Genomic DNA, 16,872 nt, shown 5'->3' on the forward strand with positions numbered 1-16,872 from the left:
TGACAATGGTTTCAGAGCAAGTGTAAACACACCTGAGCTGTTTTTGGTGCCATGTCAACAGGGCTGACCCTGCTTGGTCTGGAAGTGATTTCTGCATTGTCTATACCAGTGCTCAAGTTGTTTTCATCACCTCCACAGCTGCACCAACATCTGAAAAAAAGTATAGACAAAGCAAGCAACCACCAGCAGCCAATGGCAGGAGGAGAACATGAGGCTTTCAATCATGTTCCTTGGGAATTCGTAGCATTTGGCCTGATGACAAAGATGTAAAGGACCCTGTGAACCGAGAGCCAAGCATGCAAAAATGCCAACTTTCTAGGGACAGCCATTTAACAAGATCAGTAGTGCAAAATATTTTTATTCTTGATTCAGTAGCACAGATCAAAATGCTTTTTATCAAAAGCACTTTGCCATCTCTCAAAAGTGCAAAAAGTCTTCTGTCATGCCCAGCAAAAACATCTTCTAAAGACAGAGTTATCCTTGTTGCATTTTTCTCAGCTGGATATGTCTGTGGAGACTGGGATCTCTCCACACTGGGTACTCACCAAAACAGGAGAACTTAAACTCTCTTCTTTGATAAACAAATATATCATTACAGAAAATCAGGTTCAAAGAGTCATCTGCAGATCCTCAAAATATACCTTTATTTATAAATATCATTCCTGCATGGTTTGTTTGAACAAGATGCTAGTGCTTATCCCTGACACTGATCCTTTTCCAAAGGGATTTTCCAAAGGTCTCACTTGCACAAGGGCAGCATCCCTGTTTTTTAGGGCTAGAGGCAATTGTGGAAAAGCAGAATTTAAAATACTGGGATAGCTTTCATCACACATGAAACTCAGACAGATAGAAGAGATGGAGGATTCTTCTGACCAACAAGTATTTGCAAATAATAAGGCTTTTTAGCACATAGCAAGTAAATTATGAAGAAGTTTGAAAAAGAGGCTAGCACCGTGTCATCAGCAGGAGAAAAGTAGTGGGAGATTCTTGCACAATGGCAAAATCATGGAAAGCATCACAAAGACACATGGAAAGCAGCACAACTGAAATGTTTTCACAGGAGCAGATACCAGGTCATTTCAGGTTAATGCTGAGTGAGAGTGGAGAGAAGAAAAAGAAAGAGCAAAGATTGAAATCTGTCCACCTCAGTATGGTGCACAGTCATTCACACTTAAGTCTGAAGCACAGGAAGCCTGCTATGGTGATATTTTGGGAGCCCTGCCCAGCATGGAGAATGAAGGTGAAGAAAGAATTCATGAAGGCAGCAGCAGAAAAGATGGGCAAATCATAGGTGAGAAATTCCTTCTCTGTGACCAAGGAGAAAGCTGCACTGAAGTTTTCTGCAGAAGAGCTTATGAACTGGAAGGACAGATAACTCCAGGGCTGCAAATATTGAGAGCACTTCTGCCCTCTCATTTTACTTATTGTCTGGACTGACTTATTTTACCTTCTTGTGAGCCATGTTGAATATGGCTCAAACCCTTTGGGTTTTACTTTGTCTTCCTTTTGGATTTTTTCAGCTTTTCGGAGATTGTCATACTTGCTATTCCTCCTCAAAGCAAATTACAAGAAGACACAACTTGCCGTCATAGAAATGAGAAAATAATGGTATTTTCATGGGTTTTATGTGACTAATGAAAGCAACAATGTAAATTTTTGTTATGCACTGCATTGCAAGTTTCAAAAAAAAGCTCAATCTGGACCCTTCATGAGATGGAAGAAGCAGAGAGCTGGTACACATTTTTGTTAGTCATGATTCTTCTATCTTTTTCAAATTAGACAAAGAAAAATACTTTTTTTTTCTCTGATGGATTTTTGCTGTAAATTTTGCAAAGTTTTATCTTCTGGAAAGGTTATACTTTCTTGCCTCTCTTCTGGTCATTTGTCACTAACACCCAACCAGGAGGTCACTTAATGCACTCGCACTCCATAGCCCAGCAGATGTAAGTCTGTTAGTGCAGTGGTTTTGGTGTACTATTGCTTATCACGTTTTTGCCCTTTAGGTGCCAACCTGGATTCACTGGAGCAAGATGTACTGAAACTCTGCCCATGAAAATCCAAAACCAAGAAAGTATGTTAAAATAATCTGAACTTTGCTTTCTTCCCCAACTACAGCAACAAAATCAATAGTACTTGGTGTTTTCACAGTTCAGCTGGAACCGGCCTCTTTAGTCACTAGTTTATAACCTGATTTTCTGAAGTACGATCTGTACACCATGGAATTATTGACCTCCAAAATATTTCTCGTTTGTGCGATTTTTGATCTTTCAATTTATTCACAGATGCATTTGTTTTGCACACGCTGGCAGTTTTCCTGTTTCGGAGACTGCTGCAAAGTGCTACCCTAAAAGACCAAACTCATGGAGATGAGTATGTACAGAGCTTGTGTCCTTGCTGCCTTGTGGAAAGAGCATCCTAAAACCAATCTGGGTCTCTGGAATGGTGAATTTCTGTCTCAGATCTTGAAACACATTTTGATCTGGATTGGTTTGGTTTTGGCTGGTTTTGCAGGGGGTATTTCTTTACATTTCCACAGAGCAAACGACTTGCTCTCAACATCCTGAGGTATTTTGACACGCTAAACCGAGATTCAGTTTCTGAAAGTGAACTCACCAAGTCATATCAGTTCACACTGAAGGAGCTTCTTTCTTAGCATATATTCACCTCTTCTCTTTTCTCTGTTTTTTTCTCTACCATTTTTTTTGTTTGTTTTTCCTCTCAGGTGCCCAAATGAATTTACTGGTGATCGCTGCCAAAACTACGTAATGGCCAGCTTCTACAGTACGTCCACTACTTTTCTGTCTGTGCCGCAGTAGAAGCATGCTCAGTTGGTGCTGCTTTCTTGTCGCTGCATCTTTCCTCCAATTTTTTTTTTTTTTTAATCTGTAACTAGATTTGTTGCCTAAGGCCTAATATTGATTGTCTCTGCCTGTTGCATGAAAATATAACAAAAAGCAATTGCAAATTATAACAGAAAGCAATCCTGAGATTGTTTGACATTGAGGGTAGGGGGAAATGCAAGACTTAGGAATGCTGTGAAATTAACTCTGAATGTGTGATTTGTTGACATCAAACAGAAAAAGTACAAAAATGAAAATTTGAAAGTTTCCCATTTTATTTGCCACAGAAGGCTTATGAGTCATGATACAGGCCAGCACTCCCTCAACCAAAGTATGAGTATCTAGTCCTGTACTTATATATGACATTTAGAACTAGAGGTTAAAGGTAATTGAAGTGCTTACATTGTTTCTGCAGAGCACCTGCCAAACAGATCAGAATTTTCTTCCTTGTCCAAGCTTCAGTGGAGAGAGCACAGAAAGAAAAAAAGAGGAAGAGATTACTTAAAACAATGAGGTCCAACGTGTTTTGGGTATATTGTGATTAACAGGTGCAAGAGATCAAAGATTAATTGGCCAAATAAAAGACAAGCACATACACAGACTGCTAGAATCAACACTGTGGTCACCTCCCATAAGGTTTCATATGGAGAAATGGGTTAATTATTATTACTTGACAGGGTGTAGCAGAAGGTACTCTATATATTTATTTTCTCTCATTGGCTATAGCAAAGTTGAAGGTAACATACAAGAAAATTGCTTAGGTCTTGCATTTAAATGCATGTGTACTACTTATATTCAATTGTTCCTGACATCAGGATATACTGTGATCTAAAAGCAGTGTTATAGAAACTGGTTTTTTGATGGATTACTTGCCAGCACAGAAAGACTGTAGGCCAGCTTAATTTAATTTCCATTAGTATATAGGACAAAAAGCTGTAAGTATGTGCTGGACACTTTGGAGCCTGAAGAGATGCACAGGTTTTCTCTTATACTGATGGATGAAAAACATCCATACATAATTCATACTTTCCATCATAGAAGCTACCCACATAAATCCCAAGAGTGCTGACTGGGGACTGGACCTTCCAGCACTCAAATGTGCATTTTTTATGCCCTGCCTTAGAAACTTTATTAGTGTGAGTTATATTTAAATGCCTCTGGTGATGATGGCATTAAAAATTTTTATGCTGTTACACTATGTGTTTACCAAATGTTAGATTTAAGTGGCCTTTTCTGTGCATTGTGTGAAAAGTGCAGCTCAGATTTTCTGATCTTAGAATAATAATTTAAATGGAAGTGGTGTAAAACATATGAGATCCTTTGTTTGCTGCTGAATTTTATCTGGAAACTATAGAAGAATTGTATAAATTATTATAAATTAATTTTCCAGCCTAGGAGAAAAAAAAAGTTTAGGTGCATTTCCCCTCATTTGTTTTTTGGTTTCCTAACCCTGGTTAGGATTTTTAAAGACACCAGGCTGAGATGGTTTGAAGTTGCCTCCATGGAGAAGGCATAGATGCCTTGCTGCAAGAGTTACACTTAGTAATTAGTACTTCAGTTGGTCAAGCACTTCCTCTCCTTGAAATTCAGAGGCAGGAGAGAACACCTCTACCTACCTTAGACCATCAGAGAGCCCCAGTCAGTGGCTGTGAGACTCTGGCACTTCTGTCTGCCCTGCATCTGCACTGCAACATCTGGTTTATTGTACTGCTTAAGATCTTGAAATTACACTTTTGGAAAGAGGTCCACTGAGGGCACATTTATATTTAACTAAAAATTAAAAAGCAATGAAGAAGCATTTATATGACTTTTCATTATCATACCCAAAGTAGACCAGAGCATATTATTTAACATAGGACTTAGAGAGTTCTCTAAAGGCAAATGTTGCATCTGGGACTTAAAGCCAAGCTTGTATTTTTCACCAAGAGTTGTGGATGATTAATTTAGTTCTGTGGATGCAGCTTTTGCAAAGTAGAGAGCAAATGAGATGCTAAACAGCGTAAGTGCTAGTAGGAAGCAGAAGTGCATGTGTGAACCATACAGCTATCTAATTTTACTTGCTTTCAGGAGGGTCTTTCTTTGGGAAGAAAGAAAGGGTCAGTGGGGTTCCAAGCCAAGTGTGCCTACCGATGAGCTGTTACTGTCTCAACTTGGCTGTTAAAGAAAATTTTTTTTGAGAAATCTCCCCTGTAGTTGGTATTTGAGAGTCCTGAAGTTATGGGTCTGGGGACCTTTTGCCAGAACAAGGCACCACTGAGTATTCTGGAAGTGCCCTGTCCCAACAGAGTGCGAGGCCAGCTTGGCTCATCTCAGAAGCCTGGCTAGCAGACCCTGTAGTGTCCTTTCCTTGAGCACAGCAGGCACAGCTGCTACCACGTGTGCTACCCTGGATTTTTTCTGTTTCTTTTCTGTGACTGCTTTGACTTTGAGACTCGTGATCCACCACGTGGTCCTTGAGACAGCAGAAGGCAGTCCACAAATTGTTGCAAAAATACATCAATTCCATGCATTTTCTGTCTGTGTTCACACATTTTCTCCCTTGAAGTCAAGGGAGACCAAGACAAATGGAGAAAACCAAAAGGCAAATGGAGGAGAGCAAAAGGAATGAGTCAACATTAAAAGTTTGGAGTCATTTTCATGTAGTTAGGCAAGAGAACTCTTATAGTAACACTGTGCAGAATGATCCCTAGGATAAGAAACAGTGATAAAGCCATGAATTAATAGAAGGTTGAGGGAACGTCTCTCGAGTTTAATCACAGGTTTGTCTTCCCAAATGCCCCAGACGGACCAAGGACCCCACTCAAAGGGATTTGCTTATTTCACTAGTTAACAATTATATATGAATTGTGAATTTAGAACTGGCCAGAGGCAGGCTCTGACCCTTCTTGGGCATCTCCTGAACATGGTCCATGCTGTCCTTCAGTATGAAGCACCAGTTTAAACTGTCCATTCTAGCTCTCACAACCCTGATGAGCAAGAGGGACAGTACCAAGAGGGGCAGAAGGAATTTTCTTTTCAGATTATAATGGCCCTTGCCTCATATTGTCACAGTGAACCTGGCTGAGGCATTAAAGGGGGCAAGAGAAAAGCTCTGATGTTCTAGAAGGATGACCAAAGCTGCATTAACTGTGTGATGGCCTAATTTTTCAGCCTTTTCATATAAACTACAGGTCTTCAAAAGTCTGCCTTTAGCTATTCCACTACCTCACTATTTCTCATTTTCTATGTATTTCTCAAATAGTTACATCTGCATGAAGGTAGCAGACAATCTCACCTGAAATTTTCATTTTCTAAAGCCTGTCAGCACCCTAAATTGTACACTCCATGTGCTGAGATCAAGACTTCTAAATGAACAAGCAGATTTGAAAAATGCCATTATCCGTCTTCCGCTCAGAATTTAAAAATAAAGGTTTTCACTCTAAACTGCTCAGTTAATTTTCACTAAGTGCTAAAATAGTTATGATGGGATAGTTCAATTATGAAAGGGCATGCTCCTCAGATTTGAACCAATTGGTACTTTTACAGGAGCCATGAGACCTTCACACATCAAGTTCAATACCAATTTTGCAACCTGAGCACTATTGAAATGAACCAGATTTCGAATCCAGAGTGGAACCTAAATGTCACAAAGAGACTGTATCCCAGTCCCTCAAGCAGAAATGGCTGACATACAGGGGGTCTGCTCTGTGATAGTTTAGGAGACTTGAGTTTGTTTTTAACTGAAATTGCGTCAAGAGGAATTGATAATTTTTTAGCATTTTTCATTACCCACAGAAAGAAACATGACACCTTGGTGCTTCAGAGTTGAAACTGGTCTCCCTGGACCTCTCTGCTGATGATCCAGCTGGGTCCTTTCTTTGCCAGGTTCTCTACAAAAACCTGAGGCAGTGCTCAGCCTCACTGGGCAGCACCATGTCTCCAGGCTACCCACCCACCTGAATCCTTACAGCAGCCACCCCAAAGTCCTCAGTGCCCAGCAGCTGTGGCACACCACTCAGAAACCCAGCATGCAGCTCTGGAGGATTCTGGTCTGCATTTCCCAGCACCATCCTCTTGTTCTGTACAGGCTAAAATATATCCATCAAGTTGTAGTTTTAAATAATTTCATTGGGAAAAAAAATTGCTTCCTAAGCATTTTTTCCCCACAAGACTGTCATGTCCCCCCATTCGTGACCAGAATGAAAACTGAGTTGTTGAAAATAATTAGTTGTATTTATTCTTAGAGCACTCTGAGACAAATACTCAATAGAAGCGACACTGCATGTAAAAAGTGTGCAAAAATATCAGGTTAAGTAGTAAAATACCAAAAATAATCACCTATTTATAAAATGAGGAGTGTTGGGATGTTCTGCTTATCAGATTTAGGGAATATAACTGGGAATAACGTAGATAAGTCTGAGCGACATAACATCTAGGTTTGAATAAGCAATGCATGTTTCTTCAGCATGTTCTCTTGTTAGACCTTCCAGACAGAATATATTCCAATTTTAAATACCAACTTCCTATTGAATTATATGAAGTAGAAGATGCATGATATGAATGACTTCCCTAAAATTAAATTACCTTCAAACTAGGTGTCTTACCTATAAGCAAGCATAATTACAGCAATATATGTGCATGGGCATGTCATTCATTTTACTGAAGGTTTAATTAAGCTTTATATGCAACTAATCTATATTATTAGCAGAGGTCAGGTAGGCATGTGATACTGGCTCTTTAGGAAGAGACCTGGATGGATTTCAGCTTACTTAACGCTTAAAATGTTACTGATTGGCAACAAAGAATTGACATTCCCCATGTGTGCAATGGGAAATGTTAAAAAATTTTAAAAATCCATTTGCTGTGAAAATTAGCATTGGATATCAACTTCACAGCACTCAAGAAAAAAAAAGGCAAGAGCTACCATGGCTATGGTGTTGGCCCCATGGGAAGGGTCTCCTAGAGTACCTGCTGGGGGTAAACCTGTGTTCATCTTGACCCACAGGTGCTGGGGTCTGGGAGTGCTGCTTTAGGCATGTAATTTGTGTAAAGGGATCAGGCCCTGCACCGCAGGGTCCATCCACCTGTTCAACAAGAAGGTAGCACAGTCCAAAGACAGGGAAAAGGGGTTGGCTCCTCATTTTCCAGAAGATGGAGGCCTGCTGCAGGAAGTTTGCATAGCAGAGGACTCCCACTGCTGAGCAGTCAGTGCCAGCCACCTCCAGGTCACAGCCCTCAAGAGCAAGGGTGCACATTCCTGGGACAGAAGCAGGGTCAGAAGGGAGAGCAATGCACACCCACTTTCAGAAGTGTGCTGCCCTTGGTAGAGCTTCCCTTCACTGTCATGTACCCGTGTGAAAACAGTCAGCCATTGTACATGGCATCCTCAGGCCACAGCCCTGTTCATCTCAGTAAGATCTTTAAGGGTTAATGGTTCCTGTTAGACGCTCCATGTATACATATTTTTGTGTATAAGCCTTGCAGAAGGTCTGATCACATAGCTAAGAAAGGTGCACTTGAGCACTGCCCAGATAACCATGTGCCCTTTGTCCTGTTTCATGTGCAGACACAGAATAGCTGTAATTCTCATATGTAATTTATTTTTAAGTACAGTGTATTGCTCTTTTCTGAAACTTTTTCCTTTTTCTTTCTTTTTTGACAACTTTCTGCATTGGCAGAGCATCTTGGGATTGAATTTATGGGTATGGACCAATCATTCCTTTTAGCCTGCAGATTCTAGACCTTGAGAGATAAACCCCTTTTTATTTTTTTTTTCCACTTCCCCTTTTCAATTCCTAACCAATTTCTTTATGCTTTAAAAGGGATCATACAGCTATAACAACAACCCTTGTCAAAGTATTAGTGGAGATCAGTTCACTAAAATGGTCATCAAAATATCGATAGGATATTCCAGACTTAAGGATTTCTAGGAATTACTGGAGTGATCATAACATAATGCACATTCCTTTTTCTGCTGTATAGTTTTGACTAGTTTTGACATCTGCTTTTGGTGAGTTTTTCTCAGGTTGCTAGGTTTTGGAAACACTGTGTTAAGCAAGATGTCTAACTAGTATATTAAAAGGGAGGAACTGTTATGGCCACTTAAAAGTATGCAAATTGGCAGTGTTCAGCTCTGATTTTCAAGTAATGTTTTATGTCTAAACCCACATCTTGGTGGTTACACATCATGTGTAAATCAATTGCCTATACATATCTGTAAATATATGCATATATGCATATATATGTTCCTTTCCAGGTCTGCAAATTCAAAGTGGACTGAAACTTATTTAGGAATTTAAGTAGAAGTTTACAGCTAGACTCCAGATCCTCAAGTCAGCAAATATATTCAATATTTCTAAAACTTAATGCAACAAGAACATTGTCAGTGGGTACTATATTCACACTTCAGCTTTAGATATAATAGAAATATATCTTTTAAGTGTTATTCATTAATAGACTGTATTTATCTGAATAGCTGTTTTTATTCAGAGGTAAAAATAATGCATTTCTTGAATAGGCTTACTTGAAATCCAGGTTAGTTTTAGATTGGAATCTCCTATAATTATTGGTAAATTAAAAGGGGAAAAAAAAAAAGAAAAAAAAAAAAACAGATGGTGAGGCAGTTTTTGTTCATGTTCTTATTGAAAATCCCCCCACAAAATGTCATTAGCTTAAGCTGTGAACTGTGGAAAACCCATTACAAGCTCAAATTTAAAAAATTATTCAAAACCCAGCTTATTTTTGTTTTTATTATTACCCTAAGTTAGCATTAATTCCCACTCATACATATTAGATTGTAGTGGAAGATGTATGGCTACATTAACATATGAGAAGTTAAATTAAAATCCTTTAAAAAACTGACATTCAAATGTTGCTTTATATGTGAAATTACTTTAGCAGAACGTTTTGGAATTAAATTCTTTTAAAACTCCCCAGAGATATGTAAGAAGAAAAACTTTAAAACAGAGCAAATTTAAGACTTCATATATAATCAGTTACGTGTAAATTAGAGTGATGTGAAATTAATTGCATAATATGCATATTTGAGCGGCTGCTTATGTAATACCTTGACTTAAGTCTTACATTGATTTTATTTTCCCAGCATTCTGTAGGGTTAAAAAAATTATTGCAATTATTTTTAATACTTAACAGGCTAAAATCTTTCCTAAATTATCACTGCATATGAAATTCTTTACAGATTTTCCTGCAAGGCTGCTATATTTTTTTTTCCAAGATAGTTTAGTCATCATATGTTATTTAGCTGGCAGTCATTAACTGACTCCATAAACTGGTCAGAGACAGAAGGCAGTTTTGGGGCAAGGTGTAGTATAACTGCAAGTGCTCCACAGGAGTTCTTCACAAAACTCTTCTTGGCCTTACACAGAGTCCAAGGATTGTCTTTGAGGTACCATGCAAAGTCTTAACCAGGATCCCAGTCCTGTCCCAGCCGCCAGCATCCCCTGCCACCCACGCTGGCCTCTGCAGAACACCTGGGCATCCCCATGTGGCCCTGGCTGTCCCCTGTGGGCCAGGAGCACAGCCAGATTGATGTGAGAGCTTGCTGGTTTCCTGGGCATGACATGCCCAAGTGCTGCCGGTGCTTTGCCAGGCAGAGCTTGCCCCCAGACTTAGAGGGAGGGCACAGCAGCAGCACCATTCACACACACCACGTCAGGCTGCATCGTCCTTAGGGCCTTGTTTCAAAGGGCACAGGAGGGAACTGAGGTTGTGAAAGCAGATCCAGGGATTTAATTTCCCATGCCTGTTAAGACCTGTAGTCTCCCAGCAGACGTGCTGGTGCTAGGAGCATTCCTCAGGGCTGCACGCACAGCCCTGCTCCCTCTCTGCATCCCCACTCCCCTGCAGTGAGTGAGCACCCAGAAAGTCCCACACATAAGCAATGAGCCCCAGCCCCCTGGCAAACTCAGGCCATCACCAGCCAGCTGCCCAGCTCATCTGCAACAGCTTCAGTCAGTGCAATTTTTCCTTCAGTACAAAAACTGAGCAGAGTGTCCACTGTTAATCCTCTACTTCCTCTCCCTTGTGCTCCAAAAAAATAAACCCAGGTTGTTATGTCATTATTCATTTTGCTTTCATAAGCTAACAGCTGACAGCATGACAATAAAAAAAATAATAATTCAAAGCATTTCAAATTAGCCCCTAAATTGCTTAGCACAATTCTCCTGTTTCCTGTGACATCCTCGTAATACACCATTTCCATGGCTAACTAATAAGCGCTTTCAGAAGGGAAAGGGGAAGGGGATCCAGTGCCACTAACTAGCCTAGGTGAGGAGTTATGCTGTATGAGAAATCCCTTCACACTCTGCTTCAACCTTTTTTTTTGTCCTCAAGCATTTCTTCTCTCTGTTTTTTTCCAGTTCCAAGCATGCTATGCCAGGCCTGTAGTTGAATTCTCTACCCTTTTTTCCTGTCTTTCCTTATATTTCACCTTCCTCTTTTCCTTTGTCATAGTTTGATTTGGTTGGAGCTTCAGCCACTTCTTCCTTCCCTTTTTTGACTTTCTGTTCTTGGAGTTTTATTTATTTTTCTTTAATACGTTTTTGCAGCATCCTAGTTTTACCACACTCATTTCTTCTCTCCTCTTCCCCCATCTTTGTTAATAATTAGTGCTATTAATTTTGTCTGACAGTGCTCATGACCTGTTTGCTGGTGTTTAATTTACAGTGGGTTTGGCTTGTAAGACAAATTTGTTCCATGGTGTGGTGCATTGTATCAGAGAAATTAAGATTTATTTTTGCTTTTTGGTTTGTTGCATGGAGTATTTGCCACTTGCCCACAGTAACTTTAAAACAAAACTAGACAAGCTCAGGAAACACGATGGAGGGAAGGCTGCTCCCTGTTCAGTAAGGACACAGCCTGAATTGGTGTGTCATTTATGATAGCACATGATTTGGACAGTGATACATGGCATACATGAGAGACCATTGTGCATCTCTTTACCAGCCAGATGTAAGTCCTTTCCAGAAGGAATAATGCTGACATTTATCCCAAAGGTAGTGCAAAGCTGCACATCTCTAATTCATTCATTTATTTTTAATCACCTGCTGGTATTCTGACCATGGTCAATAGTGCAGCTCACTGCTGGTCTGTCTGCTTAATCAAAAATAAGACTTGAGTAAAGCCAGACATCCATTTTTGTCCTAGCAGTGGGAACACAAATCCACATCTGTAAAGCGGCCTCTGTTTCAGAGCTCCTTACATAACATTTCCCCAGCAGAGCACTCGGCAGTGCTCTCTGCCAAGCATGAGCAAGGCTGGAAAGCATCAGTAGCTCCAGCCCAAACATTAGCAGTGCTACTAACACCTTTATAAAAGTGAAATATGAATGAGATTGGTAAAAGTTGTCATCACTGAGCAAGCTGCCACCCTTCATAGAGGATTCCTTTGTTGGTCACAAAGGGATACGAGTTGAAACTCTGCATTTCTCTCACACAAGGCACTGCTGGTTATTGATATTGCTGTGTTTTAGAAGGAGCACTGGAGAAAGAGTCTGAATTTTACAACCAGAGCTCAAAACATGTCTTCATTTCCATTGGTGATATAATTACAAGCCAAGCTCATGTCTCAAATGTACAAGAGTATTTTAAAATTTCTTCTGTAAAGACAGCTGAGATATAAATTGACATGGGACCAGAGGGATATTGGATGTGAAAACAATCCAAAAAGATAATAAGAAAATTAATTTCTCATAAGACCTTTAAAAATGGCTTTCATTCCAGCTGTCTTTGCAAAACTTCCAAAGCATTTGCAAATTCTTGTTATTACCTTACCACACTGCATTTTTATTTCCAGCAAATGCTGTTTTGTCAACTAAGTTGTTTTTTAAATATTGTTCTTGTTGGCTTGAAAAAAAAAAAAGTGACTTTTGACTGTAATTCTGTAATTGTTCTCATCCCCAGTATTGTGTTAATAGTTTGTGGTGTAGTCCTGTTCTCCTTGCAGTCAATAATGAGTCTGCCTGAAATGTGGTGGCTGTGTCTCGGTGTGGCTGTGTGAATCTGTGACTTGGTTTGTAGCATGAGAGCTGTTGACTGCGTGCTCCTTGCCTAGCCATCCTCCATGTTGTGACTTTTCTCTGTTTTTGTCCCTTTCTAGAAGCTGAGGAACTGTACCAGAAACGGGTGCTGACCATAACTGGCATTTGCATTGCTCTTCTAGTAGTTGGCATCATGTGTGTGGTGGCCTACTGCAAAACCAAGTAAAATTTTCTCTTCTATTTTGTATCAGTGTTGTTAGTCAGGGCCTTCCCAGTTGTCTGTAGCTTCTCTGGGCATAAGGTTTTATCTGGGCTTCCACAGAGGTGAGCTTAAGAGACAAACTTGTGACCACGGTGCTCTGGTCCAAGCCAGAGGAATGTGAGTCTCCATGTCCATCAGCAGTGTAAAATTAAGAGAGGTATGTGAAAGATTTCTCAGTCTTCAAATGTAACTCGCAATTTTTTGTCTTTTTTGTTTGTTTTCTTTTCTATCACCCATTTCAGCTGGTTTCCCCAGTTGAAAAGGAACAAACTCCAACCCTGGAATCATGTTGCTTTTCAGAAGTGAATTTTATAAGGCTAATTTGTTTGTACTTAGGACACAATTAATGATGCTAAAAGTTACTATATACCAAAGACCAAAAAATTGAACACAAAAGTGCTCTCAATGCAAAAGTTGGCATTTAAATGCGTCCTGTGAGTATCTAAATTACTGGGGGTGACTCTCAAACATGTATGAGGCACTCTGGACTATAAATTACACAGAAGATCAGCAGAATTTTTGCTGCCAAAACTTCTGGCTGCCCTTATAAATCTCCCCACCAAAACACAGAAAGCCCTTACCATAAATATTCCACGTTTGTATAAACCTGATTTACTGTTTCAAGGCCTGATTGGCAGTCAGTTTTTGTTGTAAGTCCCACCAATAATGGATGTGTTAAAAGTGGGGGAGGAAGGAGATCATTTATCCCTCTCAGTGAGAGTCCAGACACACACACAGAACTGCTCCCACCCATAACCTTGTGCCCGTGGTCAGTGGGGAGCAGCGGAAACAGTAATAAAAAATCAGATCAATTACTGCTTTTAGAAATCACATCCCCCATGTATTTCAACAAACATTAGTATACTGAAGTATGATTTTCTGTATAAAGAGTGCACAGAATCCATCAGGGGTCTGGATGCTTTTTTTGCCCCAGACATCAGCAATCACTGTGAACCAAAAGTTAACTGTTTTCAGAAACAGTTGATGAGAGTGCCATGCCAGGACATGGCCCTTCAAATGCAGCAGGGATGCCAGACTGGTATCTGTGAGGTGATTTGCATTGGCTCTTTTCCATAAATAGGGAAAAACTCAGAAACCGGGAGAAATCCTGGAATGCTGTTAGGAGAACAACCAATGTAATAACCTAATAACTTAGATTTTGTTGGTCTCCTTGCAAAAAATATTGCTACTAAATTGCCAGAGCATTAGCTTCAGACACTGAGTCTTAATTCAGAGGTACTTTATTTGCAAATCATTTATATGAAGATAAAAGCTTCTTAAGTACACTAGCTTACCTGTTAATCTCATCTCAGTTTTGTGGAGTAATTTCTTTTTTAGTTAGTGTCCTTTTACTATAGGACAAACAGCACAGATGAAAGCATGCAAATTCAAATACACTGATCACTGAAGGTGGGAATAATGAACATTTCTAGGAACAGATTCCCAGGTCACATGTGCCAGGATTTCAGTCCTGTAGATGACAGACTTCTTTTAGAACCCATTTTCTCTACCATGTTAAAGAATTCAGATTGTTCTCAGTTCACAAGGTCTCCAGAGCCTCATGAAAGGAAGCTGTGAAATCAAGTTAAAACCTTGCTTTAGTGCTGCTTCTCAGCTCAGCAGGTCTTTGGGTAGCTCAGATATCTCCTGGCACTGTGCTGTCTATACACCTTAACTGCTTACATGTCCTGAGATGATGCCTGGTTATCCTCAAAGCACAAACTCCACATGAACCACAGGGTGTATCCTTTTGAGACCAGGAGCATTTCTAAGACAGATGTATCTGCTTATGCCATTCATGTGATGTGACATAAATTAAGCATTTTCCACTAGCCAGACACATACACACAGAGAAAATATGTAAAATGCTGTATGTCAAATTATGTTTTCATTGTCTTTAGGCTTTTATGACTATCAAGCTTCAACATATTTATTGCCCTCCCTCACTCCTTCTTTTTTGTAAAACTTGAAATAGTCCCCTTGAGTTCAAAACAAGATTGAAAATAGTTATCTCTTACACTGTTCTACCCTGCCATCATTATCTGCATTTCTGCATACAGCTCAGTATTTTAGCTTTTGCCAGAGCCAAAGTCATATGCATTCCAGAGTGTGTGGAACCTTGCATCCTCCCTTCACTGCCCTGGCTTCTGAGACAGTGTGGTGGAAGTTCTCCAGTGTAATGACAGAAAACTTGGTAATACTTATAAATTAAGTCTGAAATTGAATAGCCCTTTCTCTGGTTATTCATTTTGGTGTTTTAATTAGTGTGTTCTGCATAGCCAGGTTTTACTATGCCATAAGTTTTGCTGCTGACAGCTTGTAATGATCTTCTGAAAAGTTCTTCTGAGGAGAGCTGGAAGGATTACAGAATCACAGAATCATTTAGGTTGGAAAAAACCTGTGAGATTGTGTTCAACCTTTGAATGACCACCACCTCATCAGCTAGCCCATGGCACTAAGTGACGTGACCAGTCATTTCTGGAACACCCCCAGGGATGGTGACTCCACCACCCTCTGAGCAGTCTGTTCCAATGTTTAATAACCCTTTACATGAAGAAATTCCTCCTGATGTCCAACCCTCACTTGGCCAGAGCCTCCTTTTCTCCAGGGTGAACAAACCCCATCTCCCACAGCCTCTCCTCAGGCTTACATGTTGTTAGCAAGTGAGGAAACCACAGCTAAGGATAGGAGACAGTAGAAGCATCAAAGTCAGTCAGAGGCCATGTCATTAGTACATGGATAGCTCTACTAAGTGCATTAGCACCCATGGCATCCACTTGGTTAATCCGCAGGCCTATGCCATATACTCTCACTTTGGATTTCTAAGGCTTCATCTTGCGCTCCTCTATAACACATTTATATATTTGAGGTGCACTGCTGAGGTAGGGGATGAATCCCACCAAAAAATGTGTAACTGCCACATCACAAAGACCATGTTCCAGTGTCTGCAAACAAGCCCTGAGGCACAGATACCTCAGCTCCCTGTGGTGAAGAGAGAGGTGTAACTTGATGGGCTGTCAGAAGCTTCGCCTTGGCCCTGTGAGGGTGTCAAGGTGTCTGGATTAAAATTTCTCCCCACTGAGTGCAGAAAATTCTCCTCCTAAGAGCACTGCTTAGAAATGGCTTCCCTTTTCCTCTCACTTATTCCTGTCCCCCTTTGTCCTGCTGACTCCTGGAAGGGATCCCAAATATCCTTCCCCCTGTGCAGGTCCCCACAGTTCCAGCTGCAATTAGACCTGTGGTTTTCAGAGTTGTTCTGAGCTCTAGCAGCAGTGGAGAAAATTCTGGCAAAAAAACAGAGTGATGTTACATTATTATCACCAGCACCAATATGCTGAAAGGTGCAGCTGCTTTCCTTTTGCCTGTTAAAATTGTTTCTGTGTTTCACGCACAGGAAGCAGAGGAAGAAGTTGCATGACCGCCTTCGGCAGAGCCTGCGCTCGGAAAGGAACAACGTGATGAACATGGCCAACGGGCCGCACCACCCCAACCCGCCGCCGGACAACGTCCAGCTTGTCAACGTAGGTTGCACTGTTCATGCTTCAGCCTAGGCTGCCAGTGCCACAGGAAAGCTCACCCCACAAAGCTTTTAAGCATCTGCCTGCTGCAGGCTGGTGGCTGATTTCTCTTGGCTTTCTCTGTCCACAAAATTGCTATCACAAACTGCTGCCGCCTTCTCCATCAGAGAATTTATTTTTGGTGTATGTGATGGTAATGGGAGGTTGCTTTTCCACATAACTTTCTATCAGCACTTCTTGTTCCCTTGTTAACTACATTTTTATAGCTTGATTGAG

General features: G+C 40.5%; 1 protein-coding gene across 11 annotated transcripts in view; it reads left to right on the forward strand.

The window, feature by feature from the left end:
- Positions 1–16,872, forward strand: part of NRG1 (neuregulin 1) — a 173,918-nt gene that overhangs the window by 146,253 nt on the left and 10,793 nt on the right. For 7 of the 11 annotated variants that reach the window (XM_021534811.4, XM_085568098.1, XM_021534815.4 and 4 more), the window contains 4 exons: positions 2,723–2,781; positions 8,498–8,521; positions 12,936–13,038; positions 16,473–16,599. In XM_021534811.4, coding sequence (XP_021390486.2) covers positions 2,723–2,781; positions 8,498–8,521; positions 12,936–13,038; positions 16,473–16,599 — 313 coding nt within the window. Of the gene's footprint in view, positions 1–2,003; positions 2,072–2,722; positions 2,782–8,497; positions 8,522–12,935; positions 13,039–16,472; positions 16,600–16,872 lie in introns of all 11 variants that reach the window. The other 4 variants (XM_085568097.1, XM_085568094.1, XM_085568095.1 and 1 more) reach the window with 2 other exon arrangements.

This window comes from Lonchura striata, chromosome Z (assembly GCF_050655825.1).
Source record: "Lonchura striata isolate lonStrDom1 chromosome Z, ASM5065582v1, whole genome shotgun sequence".
Taxonomy (NCBI): Eukaryota; Metazoa; Chordata; class Aves; order Passeriformes; family Estrildidae; genus Lonchura; species Lonchura striata.